The 17,474-nt window shown below is 40.0% G+C and overlaps 1 protein-coding gene across 7 annotated transcripts in view; it reads right to left on the bottom strand.

Moving 5' to 3' along the window:
- aven (apoptosis and caspase activation inhibitor) overlaps nucleotides 1-17,474 on the bottom strand; it is a 137,722-nt gene that overhangs the window by 6,182 nt on the left and 114,066 nt on the right. For 5 of the 7 annotated variants that reach the window (XR_010001836.1, XR_010001835.1, XR_010001838.1 and 2 more), the window contains one exon: nucleotides 14,381-14,451. Coding sequence is in view for 2 of the 7 variants with exons in the window: in XM_003214498.3 (XP_003214546.1) it covers nucleotides 2,910-3,267; nucleotides 7,903-7,998; nucleotides 14,381-14,451 (525 nt within the window). In the remaining 5 variants the exon portion in view is untranslated. Of the gene's footprint in view, nucleotides 1-2,909; nucleotides 3,268-7,902; nucleotides 7,999-14,380; nucleotides 14,452-17,474 lie in introns of all 7 variants that reach the window. The other 2 variants (XM_003214498.3, XM_062967360.1) reach the window with 2 other exon arrangements.

Raw genomic sequence — 17,474 nt, 5'->3', positions numbered from 1 at the left:
TCAACAAAATGTCTTCAACTGCCAGTCACTTGGCAGACATTGCCTGGGATTCTGCTTGAATGTTTGCTCGGGCAATGTTTCCTGGCCTCTTGGCCAGCAGACTGTTGTACTGGCCCCAGCATTCAAGCATCTGTCTTTTACTGAAAAGTTCAAATAACATCTTCACTGATGTAGGAAGGAAAGGTCTACCTTCGACCCTCCTGACATTTTCCTTCATGCAGCCTACATCACTGCATAGCCAACAAATCTCTTGTTTGTTAGTTTAGCAACCAACAGCAGCAAAGTAAGCCTAAGCCCTAGAACTATTTCTACACTCAAGAAAATTACAGAGGTATGTCTTGTCAATCAGGACACAATTAGTTCCATTTGTACAAAGCCAAGAAGCAGTCCTTCATTTTAGTCCAGGTTTTATGTACAAGATGTACTCTATTCTTTTACTGAATAATAGAATCATACACAGCATTGGAGGGACCCTATGGGCCATCAGTCCGCTGACTCAATGCAAGATCTTTTAACTAGAGCAACCCCAGCAGGTAACTATGCAGTCTCTTTTTGAGGACATTCAATAAAAGAGACCTACCATTTTTCTAGGCAATTGTTTTTATGTTGTCGAAGGCTTTCATGGCCGGGATCACAGGGTTGTTGTATGTATGGCCATGTTCTAGAAGTATTCTCTACTGACATTTTGCTCACATTTATGGCAGGCATCCTCAGAAGCTGTGGGTTCTGTTAGAAACTAGGCAAGTGTGGTTTATATATCTGTGAAATGTTCAGGGTGGGAGAAAGAATTCTTGTCGGTTTGAGATAAATGTGAATGTTGCTGTTAATCACCTTAATTAGCATTGGAAAGGTTCGTCTCTTGCCTGGGGGGCATCCTTTGTTCAGAGTCATTAGCCGTCCCTGGAGCTCCTCTGCCCTCAGAGTGTTGCTTCCCATCTACTGTTCTGATTTTTGAGTTTTTTTTTAATACTGGTAGCCAGATTTTGTTCATTTTCATGGTTTCCTCCTTTCTGTTGAAGCTGTCCACATGCTTGTGGATTTCAATGGCTTCTCTGTGTAGTCTGACATGATAGTTGTTGGAGTGGTCAAGCATTTCTGTGTTCTCAAATAATATACTGTGTCCAGGTTGGTTCATCAAGTGCTCTGCTATGGCTGATTTCTCTGGCTGAGTTAGTCTGCAGTGCCTTTCATGTTCTTTGACTCGTATTTGGGTGCTGCGTTTGGTGGTCCCTATGTATACTTGTCCACAGTTGCAAGGTATCCGGTAGACTCCTGCAGAGGAGGATCCCTCTTGTCTTTTGCTGACCGTAGCATTTGTTGGATTTTCTTTGTGGGTCTGTAGATAGACTGTAGGTTGCGCTTCTTCATCAGTTTGCCTATGCAGTCAGTGGTTCCCTTGATGTATGGTAAGAACACCTTTCCTCTGGGTGGATCTTTATCTTGACTTTCATGGCTTGTTCTTGGCCTTGCAGCTCTTCTGATGTCTGTGGTGGAGTATCCATTGGCCTGTAGAGCCCAGTTTAGGTGTTTTAGTTCACCTTGGAGGAGGTGAGGTTCACAGACTCTTTGTGCACGGTCTGTCAGGGCTTTGATTGTGCTTCTTTTTTGACTTGGGTGGTGGTTGGAGTTTTTATGAAGATATCTATCTGTGTGTGTAGGTTTTCTGTAGACTGTGTGGCCCAATTGTTGATTAGGTTTGCGGATGACCAGAACATCTAGAAATGGCAGTTTTCCTTCCTTTTCTTTTTCCATGGTGAATTGGATGTTTGGGTAGATGCTGTTGAGGTGGTCCAGGAACTTGCTGAGTTCCTCTTCCCCATGGCTCCAAATGGTGAAGGTGTCATCAACATATCTGAATTGTTTTTATTCTCAAACTACTCTCACATAGTCCTCTAATGTCCCAACATTCAATCAAAATGTAGCATCTTCTAATTTAAAACCATTAAATCTAGTTCTATTTTCTAAGGCATCAGAGAACAAGCCCACCCTCCATGTGGTAGCCCTTGAAGCAATTATGTTACCTTTCAGTCTTCTCTTAATCAAGTTAAACCAACTCTTCAATCTCTCCCCATGTATTTTCTTCATTCATCTTTGTTACCATTCTTTGAACTCATTACACCTTGTCTATATCATTCTTAACATAAGGCATCCAGAACTGAACAAAGTACTCCAGATGAGGCCACATCAGCACAAAATACTATATAAGGGGACTATTACTTCCCTCAACTTGGAGGCTATAATTCTATGAATGCAAGTGAACATAACATTTGCCTTCTTTGCTGCAGAATCACACTGCTAGCTCATTTTCAGTTTATAATCAACAATAGCCCCAAGGTAAAAAGGACCAAGTATTCCACATCCTATACCTATGCATTTTATTTTTGTTGCCTAAATATAGAATTTTGTATTTCTCTCTGTTAAATTTCAGGCCAGTTTTCCAGGTGATGATGCACACTATACACATCATCTACTAAGCTAGTGACATGATCAAAAATGATGTAAGGTTAGTTTGGAAAGATTTGTTCTTGACAAACCCATGCTAACTCCTACTAATTATTATATTATCAACAAGAAGCTTGCAGACAAGATTCCTATATAATCCGTTCTAATATTTTTCCTAGTATTAACTGGTCTATAACATCCTGGATCTTCTTGTTTGCCTGTTTTGAAGAGAGAGAGAGAGAGAGAGAGAGAGAGAGAGAGAGAGAGAGAGAGAGAATATGTTTGCTCATCCCCATTACCTGTCCTCTAAGATTTCTCAAAAATGGTGGCAAGTAGTTCTTTTAAGTATGTCAGCAAGTTCCCTCAAAACTCTGGGATGCACTATATATAAATAACGTGTCCCTTTTTACAGTATTAGAAAATGTCCAAGTTAACTAATGTAGTTTACATTTCTGAACAATACTTACTGTTTTCCTCATGAGACATTTTCAAATCTTCTCCAGAGACTGTATCATGAGATAGTATTTCTAATCCCATACAATTTTCGGGATTAACAGGCGCATCTAATTTCAAGAGGAGGTCAAGGTCTTCATCCAAGTTATCTCTTTCTTGGCATAAAGATGAAAGGTTTTTCGGGGGGCCCTCTGAATTAATTCCAGGTCCATCTTTATGTGGTCCCGTTAATTGGGTAGCAGAATCTGCAGCAGGAAAAGGGCCGGATGAACCTGTACTTTGCCCCAGAGTTTGCTGCAGTGGGCCTCCACTTCTCCTGGGAACATCACTGCTTTTCAACTTAATCTGGGGGAGTACGACAGGCGTTGCCTCCTACAATCATAAGAGAACAGAAAACTATGTAGTCTTGAATGCTATGGAAGTATTTCAACAGAAGTTCTGAGCAACTTACAATCTCCACCCAGGCATGGAAACCCACTGAGTAGGCATGATTGTTTATACATTTTAAACCAATCTTACTATGAAATCCACATGATAAGAAATAGATGGGGGAGCGTGTCCCTTTGTTGGTTCTGCTGGACCTCTTAGTGATGTATACAATTGGGCATTGGTTGCCTTTCTGGAATAGGACTTGGGGAAATGTTTTACACTGACTCCAGTCTTTTTTGGAGGAACACCACAGAAGGTGGTGTTGGGAGAGCCCTGTTTGATATTCTCAGTCACTAGCTTGTGGTGTTCCTTGGAGATTGGTTCTGTCCTCTATGCTATTTGAATTCTACATAAAACCAATGGGAGTTGTTAGCTGGACTTTGGGGTTTGGTATCATTAGTATGCGGATGACAGACAATGCTCTTTCCCCTTTCCATCCAGTTTCAAGGAAGGTGTTTCTGTACTAAACCAGTGCCTTCAGTCAGGAATGGGCTGGATGAAAGTGAACAAATTAAAACTTAATCCAGACAAGACAGAGATACTCCTGGTTAATCATAAGGCCAATTAGGGAATAGGGATTCAGCCTGTGATAGCTGAGGTTATACTCACCCTGAAACCTTAGGTTTGTAGCTTAAATGTGCCACTGGAATTGGGTCTGAGCCTTGTCTGTGGCCAAGAGTGAATTTACACAGTTAAATTTGTATGCCAACTGCACCACTCCTTAAGAAGAAAGATCTAGTGACACATGCCTTGACTACATCCTGTTTGGACTACAGTAATGTAGATACTTCTGCACACTTGTTCGGAAACTTCACTGAGTCAAAACTGCCATGACAAGGTTGTTGACTAGCTACAGAGATCATGTAACTCTACTGTTGAAACAGCTGAACAGTCTACCAGTCCATTTCCAGGAAGTATTTGGAGTGCTGATATTGACTTTTAAAGCACGAAACAACTTAGGTTCAGACGATCTGAAAGACCATATTTCTTTGGATAAGCTAGCTGGAGGGATTTCAGTCTCACCACCTTTGCAGGTTGAGTTGGGGAGGACTTGGGAGAGAGCCTTCTCTGGCTGCTTCCAGACTGTGGAACTCCCTTCCACAGGAAGTCCACTTGGCTTCCTCCCTGCTTTCTTTCCACTGGCAGGTGAAGATTTTTTTTATTTCGGCAGGTTTTGGAAATGTGAATTATGGAATTGTAGCACATGTGCAAGTGGTGCACTGTTTCAAACAATGCTTTCATTATGTTTTAAGTGTCCTTAATTTTTAAACATAATTTAATAACTGTGATATTTAATTAATTTAACTTTTGTAATTAGCTGCATCTTTTATCAATCACTAAATCCCATTTTGGAAGAAAGGCTGGATATAAATTTAAGAAATAAATAGGGTCATTTGGGTTGCTATAAGTCAGAAATGACTTGAAGACACACAGCCACCATCATATTTTATACTCTTTACTTAGCTTTTCAATGCTGTTATTTTTTCCTATTATTTTTACATGTTTTTCTTTTGCTTGTTTCTTAACAATGTAATCTTATTCATGACTCCCTTCATTCTGTATAAAAAAAAAATTAAAAATAGGATATACATGAGTCAGTCAAGGTGGACCAAAGGAACTGACAGCTTAGCAAGTGTCTTTTGTTTTTAAGGGCAGTGAACTGCTTAAGTCTATTTAAATATTAATGATTATTCTTTCTCTCAGGTTTATTTTCATTTTAATATGATTCAACAAGAGGTTTAAAAAAATATGCCATCGAAATATTCATTCCATAATCCAAAAAACAGCAATACCTTTATTGGGACAACCAAAAATACACAAAATACAACATGCAAGCTTTTGAAGCACCATTCGATTTTTCATCAAGCAAGATGTTAAGACCACCTTAACCGACAACAACTAAATATCAACCTGATTAAAATGTAGGCCTGTGATTCTTTTTCTTCTCCTTTATGGTTTTCTTTCATGAAAAAGTCAGTGGAGGTACGAAAGCTAGCATGATATATTTTGCACATTTTAATTGGTCTAATAAAAGGATCTTTGTTTGGTACTTCACTTTGGAAATGAAAATGAAATGCACAAATACTGGATGGGTGACAACTGGCTTGAAAACAGTCCATGTGAAAGGGGTCAAGGAGTCTTAGTAGACCACAATCTAAATATGTGTCAACAGTGTGAAGCAGCAGCTAAGAAAGCCAATGCAATTCTAGACTACATCAATAGGAGTATAATGTCTGCATTGAGGGAAATCATAGTCCCACTCTATTCTGCTTTGGTCAGACCTCATCTGGAATACTGTGCCCTGCTTTGGGCACCACAATTTAAGAAGAAGATTGACAAGCTGGGACAGAGAAAAGTGACCAAATTGGCCAGATTGGTTACAGGAACATCCAGGAGTGAGCACATTACACCTATCCTAAAGCCACTCCACTGTCTGCCAATCAGTTTGTGGGCAAAGTACGAAGTGTTGGTTTTGACCTGTAAAGCCTACATGGTTTGGATCCAGGTTACCTACAGTATCGCTTTCTCCCATACAATCTTCCCCAGACACTGAGGTCCTCTGGGAGGGCATGTCTACACCAGCCTGCCAGAACCCGACTGCTGACTGTCATCCAGAGGACCTTTTCATCAACTGCCCCAAGACTGTGGAACGACCTGCCAGAAGAGATCTGACAACTAAATGAGCTGTCAGAATATAAAAGATGTGTGTGAAGACCTATCTCTTCCGACAAGCCTACCCAGTCAGTTTTAATAATGAATTTTAAACTTGCATCTAGTGTTTTAATCTTTGTTCTGTGTATTTTAATATGCATTTTACAGAAATACGATTTAATATGTGTATTTTATAGAATTTTTAAGATGATTGTGTGTTCTTAGCTATATTGTAACCCACCTTGAGCCAAGCCCTATGAGGAACTGCTGAGGGACCTGGGAATGTTTAGCTCAGAGTAAAGAAGGCTGAGAGAGGACATGATAGCCATGTTTAAACGTTGAGGAATGGGCAAGTTCATTTTCTGCTACCCTGGGGAATAGAACTTGGAGCAATGAAAAGAGATTCCACCTAAACATTAGGAAAGATTTCCTGATAGTCAAAGCTTTTTTCAGTGGTGGAATATGCTGCCTCTTTGGAATGTGGCAGACTCTCCTTCTCTAGAGATTTTTAAGCAGAGGCTGGATGGCCATCTGTTGGAGGTGCTTTTATTGTCTGTTCTTGCATGGCAGGGGTTGGATTGGATGGCCCTTGTTGTCTCTTCCAACTCTATGATTCTATGTTGTTGCACTTTGCTGTATGGCTTACAGAGCTACCCCTGATATGTTTTCTGAATTCATTCTAGAAAACAGAAAAATATTTGTAGCTTAGGATACACTGCAGAGTTAATGCAGTTTGCCATCACTTTAACTGCTGTGGCTCAATGCTATGAAATCATGGGAGTTGTAGCTTTACAATGACTTTAGCCTTCTTTGCCAAAGAGTGATGGTGCCTCTCCAAACTATAATTCCCAGAATTTCCTAGTAGTGAGCCAGGGTGTTGAAAGTAACGTCAAACTGCATTAGTTCTATAGTGTAAATGTGCCTTTAGACCACTGACAAAAAGAGTATGGAAGCAAATTCAAACCAGTTAGTCTGCAGTTTCCTGACCTACTGCAGCAAATCATGTGCTGCAGAGTAATATGTTGCTTTGTTACAAGTCAGAATGTGTCATTTAATGGTGCATTAAAAATACTGTGTTAGCACAAGTAACAGTAAGAAAAAGATGACATCTAGTCTTACCATTTTACTTGTGAAGAATGTATTTTAGTTGCAAAACAATGCAAATTTCTCTACTCCATACATTTAGAATTAGAACAAGAAGAAATGAGCAATGGCAATGTCTGAGTCACTTCAAGTAATCCCACACAGGGGGAGCAAAACTGTTTTTGTATTCACACTGCCTTCCCTTTCTAATGCAGATTAATTTTAAATAGCATTTGATAAAATGTAATCATACCTAACAGCCATGGTTAACTCATGAGTCTCATTAACTCTCAACCTACTGTATGCATATTTCACTGTTTTTTCATCTATAGAATATATTTGTTTTCATACTGGTACCGAAGTTTCTAAACCCTGGGCATAAACAGACATTTTATACATGTCTACATGGCAGTTCCCACTGTGAACTAAATGCACTGTGTAGCAGGCGGTACCAGTGAGTTGAATCCTGCCTGGATCTGTAAAAGCTTTAAGTAGAAAATGAATGTAACATGTGTTTCATTTTTACAACATTCTCTGTTTTAATCTGCAATGCTGCTAAGGAGTAAAATATGCAACAACAAAATTAGAACAAGCAGCTCTTGGGGGATGCTGGCCTTGATTGAGATGCGCTCAGCATGTGAAAAATGCTTTGTCTGAAGGAAGCAATGAAGCATAAGTAGTGCTGATGGCAATACCTCCATTTAATAGTCCTCTCGCCTTGCACATTTGAAGCAATTACAAGCATGATATTAAAATATATACCAATTATACTGAAAAGTGATGGGGCTACTCAAGATTAAAATCATGCCCAAGGTACATATTTGTAAACAGTTTGGCTGTTACCTGCACCAACTCAGCAGCCACATTCAATTTGACATGCAGAGGCAGTTCTTCAAGTGCCTTCACCAAGGACTGGCAGTCAACGTATAGCCCAGACAACTGAGAAACAGGAAAACATCTAAATGAGACCAAACCAGCATGGATGATGATCTAACAAATACCTTATACTAGGCAAGGGGTACCCAATTCATTTCATTTGAGACCTTCTGATTCATACACATCAGAACTGAACGTACTGAATGGAACACAAATTGAAAACCAGCTACCAATAGAAAAAAGGGATTAATTGTATTATTAAATCCAGAACACAAACTGAACAACCAAAGAAAAAACAAGGTTAATTGCATTACACTATGTATCATTTTTTTAAAAAAATGTTCTGTTCCTGGTCTGAAAGTGTTATTTCCTATTTAAATGTAAGGTAGTTATTTTGAAAATAGTTGTTATACTCCAGAAACTTCATTTTGTGGCTGCCTCAAACTGTTGAATTGGTTGAGACAGCATTAGATATCCCTTGAAAATCTATAGAAAAATGTGCTGCTGGATTTCCTGCAGAAAAACTTTTTTTTTGCTGTTTAACAAACTTTTTCCATATTTTAATGATAGAACCAATTAGGAAATAATATTTATAACCCAATAACAAAAATCATGTTACATAGTGTTATCAAAGGAAGTAATTCTGCTACTACATCTTGAAATCCTTTATAACAAATACAACAACTAGGATTGTGTTGTCCTCACAACCTCTGAGGATGCCTGCCATAGATGTGGGCAAAACGTCAGAAGAGAATATTTCTGGAACATGGCCATACAGCCCGGAAAACACACAACAACCCAACAATTAGGATTCTTCAGATTTTCTAAAACAACATCGATTTTAAGAGAAACCATTACCAAAGACAAGCAAATAGATGAAAACGTTTATCTGATTGACAAAAAAAAATCTAGATGCATGCCCATTTAGATATTAGTTTGCTGACATAACTGGAGTATGGTTCAAAACGTTTCATGTCTGTAGCTGAAAACTTTGTTGCTACCATCTATGCTAATTTGAAGCATAGAGTAGCCTTAAATAGAGAGATTATGCAAAGGCATTTTTGTAGGCATATTATGAGAAACCAGATTTTGAAATGAATAAATTATATCCTTTTCTCATTCAAATAATATGTCAAAAGTCTGTGACAAAAGGTGTTTGATTGATATTCTGGTATGTGATATGTATAAACTATTAATCATTTGACTCAAAACCGGATTGAAATGCATACTTGACTTGATTGATTATTTTCTGACACACATGCAGACTTTAGAACAGTTTACTGAAGTTTGGGGAATGAAAAGAAGTCTAAGGAATTAGCTGCAGACAAATACTTCAATAGCCCAATCTGAAATCCATGTTGAAAACAAAGTTGAAACTAGATCTTAAGGCTGATAACATCTTTTCAGTTCTCATCATTTCTTCAGCAACCACTCAAGCGTTGTCACTTGAGCAGCTCTACATGTAACTGCAGGCTTAATATACTCTCAGGCTACAAATTGTTTTCATGTCTCTTATTCCTAAATCCTACTATTCTATAAGGTAAGAATTAACAGAAGATCATGGAAGGTTCATCTTGCAAACATTCTATTTCACCAATTTGGACTTCTCATTTACTAAGTGAACAAGGCCAAATTGATAAAATGAAATGGTTGTATCTAATAAGGTGGAAACTTCTCTCTCCAGTCAATATTACTAAAAAAAGAAAAGAAAAAAAGAATATGTTTAATGTCTATTTATAAGAAACAGAGTGGGCAGTGATTTGAGCATTGGACTCAGTGATTAGACTATGACTTTGTGAAGACCAGGGTTTGAATCTCTGTTCAGCCGTGGAAATCCTCATGTTCTCTCTGACTCGGGACCTCTGGGCAAATCTTACCCAAAAAAGAACATAAAGAGATTTGTCTGAGGGTCACCATCAGAAATTACCTGTAGGCACACATCAATAATAATTTAACAATTTCTGTTCAAAGTCCACAGAAGAAGAAATTGCTTTACATTCCATTTTTACTGAATGAAACACACAGACTTTCTAATATAAAATCTTTATCCAGATTTCTAGAAAGTTGGCTGGCAAACTGTGAAGATCTCTGTCACGGTGATCAATGTTTCCACACAGATTTAGTCTTATTTCAGTGACATGTAGCCCAACCCCTAAATTGAGGATGGGTAGAGAACCCTGGGAGCACTCTTTGCCTAAGAGCAAGCCTCTTTTCTTACGGCATGTACTCAGTCCACATCTAACACTGCATTCTGAAATATTACAATAAAAAGAAAGTGGATCATTTGCTCCAAGATATGACAAAGTTAGGGGCACACAAAAAGATTGTTCTTCAATTTCCTGTGTCCATCACATTTACTGCCTTGGGTTGTTGCTGCATTAATTCCTGCAACCACACTCCAATACCTCATTTTATTACCTGAATGAATTGAGGATGCTGTAGCCCTTTGATGCTGTGAAGATGTAATGCCCAAGATTCATGCCTATGACTTTTAACTATTGCAGATACCTTTTCCTACTTTTCTAACAGAACATTATGGCAGCTCATCTCCTATTGAAGTATTTGTTGCAGAAATCCCATTGACAGCACTGGACGTGTCAAATCCAATATTTCAATGTAAGCTGCACTGTTTTATTTCCAGAATCACCTACGATAAGGCACTGCATCAACCATTACAAAGACACATAGCCCCCAAGTGCTGAGTTAGTGAGTGAAGCAACTGTAAGACTGAAACAGAAAGGTCCTGCTATGATTCACACTGTTTGGAAATGCCTTTTCAAGAAACTGCCATCCAGTTAATGAAGTTCATAGGTGGCTGTATTTGTCTAGACTCAACAGGTACTAGAAACAGAATGGAAATTAGATTTTGGAGCCAGAAATTTTAACAATGAATTAAAAGACGAAGCAATCTCATGAAACTCAACAGAGGGAGGCAGACACAAAAACAACTGTTTCAGAGATGGTACTGTCTCCGTTGCCTGTAACTATGCTCCCAAGTATCCAAATGACAGCACATCTATACTTTAAGATTGGTAATTATGCCAAAGGCCTTATTTCTCTCCTCTCTCCCTCTTTGCTAAAGTCTGTTTTGGTTCATGGGAGACGCCTTTTCTTGTACCTTTCTAGGAGACATTTTGCATACTTTCTGTCCTTCAGATTTCAGCTTTTTTCTTCCATTTCAATATTCTCTGATGGCTAGGACTGCCTGTGCATGTGTGTATGCTTCTTCTTCCAACTGTTAATACCTGCACCCACCCCAAATTTAAAGTGATCAGCCAAATCTTCCTTTCACTTTTTCTCAGCTCTCCCTTTTCATTGCTTGTAGATCTTAACTTCTGTTCTATCCAATAGATGTTTGTGCACATTTCCACAATATCACACTTAGTGAAAGTTGGGTAAAACTACTGACGACTTAGATTTTTAATATAGGGATTCTGATTGCATGTTATTTAATAAAATAATAATAAAACTTTATTTATATACCGCCCTATAGCCCAGAAGAGACTCAGGGCGGTTTACAACAAAGATAAAGACATACAATACACAACAATATAAAAACACATTATTACACAAAAATAAAATTTACTTTAAAATAACAATCAGTAAAATCACAGCAGCTTCCAATTGGGGTCAATGTCATAGGTAACATAGACCATGATCAGGAAAAGATGAGACTGTACAGTATATTTCATGTCAAGTCAGTGGAATAGCCAGAATGGAATTCATTCAAACACCTGCTGAAACCACCAGGTTTTGAGCTCCTTACGGAAAATATGTAGAGCAGTGGCCAGCCTAGTCTCCTTAGGGAGAGCATTCCAGAGCCAGAGAGCCACTACCGAGAAGGCCCACCCCCTCAACCCCACCAACCTCGCTTGGGATGATGGTGAGAGCAAGAGGAGGGCCTCCCCAGCAGATCCCAAAGACCGCACCGGTTCATAGGGGGAGAGGCGATCACAGAGATTGGCAGGGCCCTAGCCGTTTAGGGCTTTATAGGTCAAGACCTGCACCTTGAATTGGGCTTGGCAAGTTATCAGCAGCCAGTGGAGCTGCTTTAATAGAGGCGTTGTGTGCTCCCTATAACCAGCCCCAGTTAGAAACCTGTTGGAATTTCCGGACCATCTTCAGGGGCAGCCCCACGTAGAGAGCGTTGCAGTAATCTAATCTGGATGTAACCAAGACGTGGACCACCGTGGCCAAGTCAAGCTTCTCGAGGTATGCTCGCAGCTCGCGCACCAGCTTTAATTGTGCAAAGGCCCTCCCGGCCACCGCCGACACCTGAGCTTCCAGCGTCAGCGATGAATCCAAGAGGACTCCCAAGCTGTGGACCTGTGCCCCCGGGGGAGTGCAACCCCATTGAGCACAGGTTGCCACCCAATACCCTGATTAGCCCCACAATTGACCAGGAGGGCCTCTGTCTTGTCTGGATTAAGCTTCAACTTGTTAGCCCTCATCCAGTCCATCACAGCTACCAGGCACTGGTTTAGGGTGTGGGAGACTTCCTTGGAATTAGGTGGAAAAGAGTAGTAGAGTTGGATGTCATCTGTGTAGAGATGGCACCGAACTCCAAAACTCTGGATGACCTTGCCCAGCGGTTTCATGTAGACATTAAAAAGCATGAAGGATAAGATGGAACCTTGTGGGACCCCACAGGTCAAAGGCCAGGGATCCGAGCAAGTTTCCCCCAGTTTCACCATCTGGGTGCGATCCCTCAGGAAGGAGTGGAGCCACTGAAACGCAATGCCCAAAAGACCCATTCCTTAGAGTCGCCCCAGAAGGATACCATGGTCAATGGTATCGAACGCCACTGAGATGTCCAAGAGAACCAGTAGGGATGCACTCCCCCTATCCAGCTCTCTGTGGAGATCATTCACCAAGGCAACCAAAGCCATCTCAGTCCTGTGACCAGGCCTGAAACCAGACTGTGCCGAATCTAGATAATCGGTCTCATCCAAGAATTCCTGGAGCTGAGAGGCAACCACACTCTCTAAGATCTTGCCCAAAAATGGGAGGTTGGTCTGTAGTTGTCCAATGATGAAGGATCCAATGTAGCCGTCTTGAACACAGGCCTAACCATTGCTTTTTTAAGGTAGGGTGGTATATGCCACTGTTGAAGAGAGGCGTTGATGATTCTCATAAACCAATCAACCAACCCCTCACTGGCAAGTTTAATAAGCCAAGATGGGCAAGGATCTAAGGCACACGTGGTCACCCTCACTGCTCCAAGTACCTTGTCAACGTCATCAGGCTGAACAAGTCGAAACGAATCCAATAAAACCTGACAAGCAGGTGCCTCAGTTACATCTTTAGATTCTGCCCAAACGCAGGTATCCAAGTCGGAGCACATTCAAGCAACTTTATCTGCAAAGTGATGTGCGAACTCGCCACATCGGGTTGTCAGGTGATCAGGGCCCCCCACCTCCCCCGAAGGGTGGAGAAGCTTCCCGACCACCCGAAATAACTCTCTCGGTCTATTGGTTGTAGAAGCAATGCGGGTAGTTGAGAAAATTTTTCTGGCTGCATGCATTGCCGCAGAGTAGGCCTTAAGAGAGGCTCTAGCCCGTGTTCGGTCAGATGCTCTTCGAGTCCTCTGCCAGCAGTTCTCTAGCCCCTGCCTCGTACACTTCATCACCGCCAGCTCCCCAGTAAACCAGGGAGCTGGTTTGGATCGTTGCAACAAGAGGGGACACTCAGGGGCGATTGTGTCTACTGTCCTAGAGACCTCTGTGTTATAGAGGTCTACCAGGGCATCGACAGGATCGTCAGCCAGCATGGCAGGGAAAGCCCCACTGTACTAATTCATATGCATATCACCATCAATTTTGGGATTATTAAAAAGTGTATGTAATTCACTTTAATTGGAGTTGTAATCTTTTGAATTGGGTGATAATACATTACTGCTTCACTTTCCAGCCTGAGGAAAGTGCACATCAAAGTCTAGAATTTTCACACCAAGATTTCATGAATCTACTGAATCTTTAAGGGAAATTGGCAGTATCACCTCTATTTTACAAAGATTTGACATTGAGAAAAAAAATAGAAATAAGTAAATAAGGTGCAGAGAAGAACCAGAAACTTGATTATTAACTCCCCACGAGTTAATACACCCATCTAAATTAACAGCCCCATGGAATTAAAATAATAATAATAATAATAATAATAATAATAATAATAATAATAATAATAATAGTTTATTTATATCCCGCCTCCATCTCCCCCGAAGTGGACTCGGGGAGGCTTACAGCAAAATCAGGTACAAAACAATAACAAAATATGAAACATCAAAATACAATAACAAAACCAATAATAATATAAACACAATAAGCGTTGTTTTACTAAATTTCTATTGATTTCGTAGGTCTATTCTCATTAGAACTAACCAGTACCTTTGATATACTCCCTGCCCTGAATTAAGAAAGCTTTTCAAGAAAAACATGTTCTCCATTACCTGCTTTGGGCAAAAGTTTTCTACAATCCATTCCTTTTCTTCAGCAAACCTGAACTGGGTAAAGGAATCCCCTGGAAACAAAATGAAACATATTTTAATAGTTACCCCAAATATATCAAATATCTCTGAAATGATTAATATTACATTATTATAGGTGTATAAATGACAGCTAAAATCAACATTGTTAGAAAGACCAGGACCTTAATAAAAAATATGGTCAAAACTTGCTGTTGGACTGCAAATCCAACCCCTGACTACAATGGTGTTGTAGGCCAGGTGAAGTTTAGTTGGCACCTCTTCTGTGTGTATACCATGAAAATGTTAATATTTAATTAAATAAAGGCACATAACCTGGTAACACCTATAGATGGCAGACTACAGAGCCTAAGGGCCTTATCAGACACAATTCTATCTGCGTCTTCTCACTGCTGCCAATCACATGACCCAGGGCAACTTCCAGAGGAACTCCATGGGGCTCCGTTTCAGCAGCCTGGAGAAACAGAGCCCAGAGTGGTTTTGGAGGAATCCCAATTCCCAATTACCTAACTCCTAATTGGAGAAGACGAAGAGGAAGCGGAGAAAGGACAGGAAACCATGTGGGATGGAAGGCCATCCCAAAAGACAGGGAATAACAGTAAGGAAAGGAGAAAGTGTTGTCGAAGGCTTTCATGGCCGGGATCACAGGGTTGTTGTATGTTTTCCGGGCTGTATGGCCATGTTCCAGAAGTATTCTCTCCTGACGTTTCGCCCACATCTATGGCAGGCATCCTCAGAGGTTGTGAGATATGGAGAAACTAAGCAAGGAAAGTTTATGTATCTGTAGAAGTTCCTGGGTGGGGGAAAGAACTCTTGTCTGTTAGAGGCCAGTGGGAATGTTGTAATTAATCACCCTTGTTAGCATTAAATGGCCTTCCCAACTTCGCATCCTGGCCTGGGGGAATCCTTTGTTCAGAGTCGTTAGCTGCCTCCTGATTGATTCCTGTCTGGAATTCTTCTGTTTTCAGAGTGCTGCTCCTTATTTACTGTTCTGATTTTGGAGTTTTTTAATACTGGTAGCCAGATTTTGTTCATTTTCATGATTTCCTCCTTTCTGTTGAAGTTGTCCACATGCTTGTGGATTTCAATAGCTTCTCTGTGTAGTCTGACATGACAGTTGTCAATTGTTTTCTGTCAATTGTTTGAATATTAAGATGAAAGCCCAGATGAATATGTTTGCTTGTTGGGTTATCGAAGCAATCATGCATGCATTTTCAATGTGGGATGGTTTATGTAGTTGGTTTTGTGTGTTGCTTAGTAACCTAAAGCCAAGCTGCATTCCAAAGTTTGTGGCACCATTTTAGGGGTTGCACATGTGAAGGGGAAAAGGGGAGTATCCTTTCTGGGGACACACAGGAAGTGATGTACATATGCCTCTTCCTGTCTCTCTTTGCTCTTCCTGTTTTCTTGATCCAGCCATGCCATGCTGGTGTTACTTTTTGTTAAGAGATATGTAGTATCCTGAACTGTATTCTTTTTGGAACTAAGATGTTTTTGCCTGTATGACCATCATCATACAAGATTGTGAGTAAACATATTTTTACTATTTTACTTTTGATGTCTCTGATACTTATTTTAAGCGTGTGACTCTTTAAAGTGAAAGGGAGCCTGGCTATTTTGCTTTCTCTCACCTCTGCTCACATAAACCCCTAGTCTTCTGCTTTTTTGCTACTCTAACCATATTGGTATCATAATCCTAACATGTTATGAATATATTCCCAATATTGCTATATGACTTAATGTAAGGTGCTTTATATATGATGGTGCAGAATGTAACAAAACTGAAATGTTCAGATATTGCTATGCCTGTGTTTCTCCCTGAGGGGAACATATCTATATGAATATTAATAAGTAGTCTAAAATAGAACCAAAATAATCTGTTCCCCATATAAATAGCCTAGAACTTTGAAACTTGAAGTGGCTTGCCTAGGTTAATCAGATGTTGATAAAGGTGATCCCAGGTAGGATCCAAAATTAGTTAACAAGTGGCAAGGACTCTCAATCTCTCCGTCTAAAGCCCCATCTGCACTGCCATATAATTCAGTTTTGGAATCCAAAGTACCTGCTTTGAACGGGATTATATGGCAGTGTAGATCCAGTCTAAGAGATAGGGGTGGGAACCGAGAATAGTTTTCCATTCTAACCCCCTGAAACAGTTGATTTAGAATAAAGAACCAAGGTTTGAAAGGTAGCACACCAACCACAGCACCCTGTGCAACCATGGAAAATTTTTGCAGGTATAAATTTACCAATGATGTTTAACAAAGCCTATTCCCTGAAAGAAGACCTTCAAAGGGAAGGATAGTAGCCTTGGCTCTCCTGAAAGGCCCCAGGATCTAGTCTTTCACTGATATCAATTTAGAGATTATGTAAATTATCCCTTCAAATTTAAACTACAAGGGATGCATGGGAAAAAACAGACCCTACCCTCACTGCAATACTTTAGATTGCTCTTTTATTTCTAAAATAAGCAAGACACCATATAACAAATCTAAAAATGGAGAAGTGAGGGTATACTGAATGCCCAAATGTAAGTACTGTTATTGAGGTTCACATTCTTCACTTCTGCCTTAGGGGTTTCTGTTCCTAAAGCCTATGTGTAGTGTATGCACATGCAAGTCACCTCTTATCTTCCAGACATGGGAGCTTTATTCTTACATAGCTACTTACAGTATGTGAACCAGATTTTTAGAAAACATATGGGAAGTTGTATAATTTATGAGAAGCCCTGCAACAGTCATAGGCTGAAAATAATCCACAGAGAAAAAGAAATGTTCACTGTACTTGAAGGAAAGCTCTCAAACATGGGTCCATGCTGGAGGCAAGATTTAATTCAGCTTATACCTTGGTTCATCAGAAAGTACACTAATTTGACTCAGACTACCTCTGGCATGACCCACTTTGGCTCAGGGCCAAGGCAGAAATGTCCTTCAGAAACGGAGGAGTCATGTGTCTTCCTATTGACTTACATGAGGTGATGAATAAAAACTGAATTTTACTTTTTCTTGAAAGAACTGCATAATATTTGCACACGTAGTAGTCCTTTTAAGTGGATCAT

The sequence above is a fragment of the Anolis carolinensis genome, chromosome 1, assembly GCF_035594765.1.
Source record: "Anolis carolinensis isolate JA03-04 chromosome 1, rAnoCar3.1.pri, whole genome shotgun sequence".
NCBI lineage: Eukaryota > Metazoa > Chordata > Lepidosauria > Squamata > Dactyloidae > Anolis > Anolis carolinensis.
Note: the sequence above shows the minus strand (reverse complement) of the source record. Positions and strands in the feature narration are given on the sequence as shown.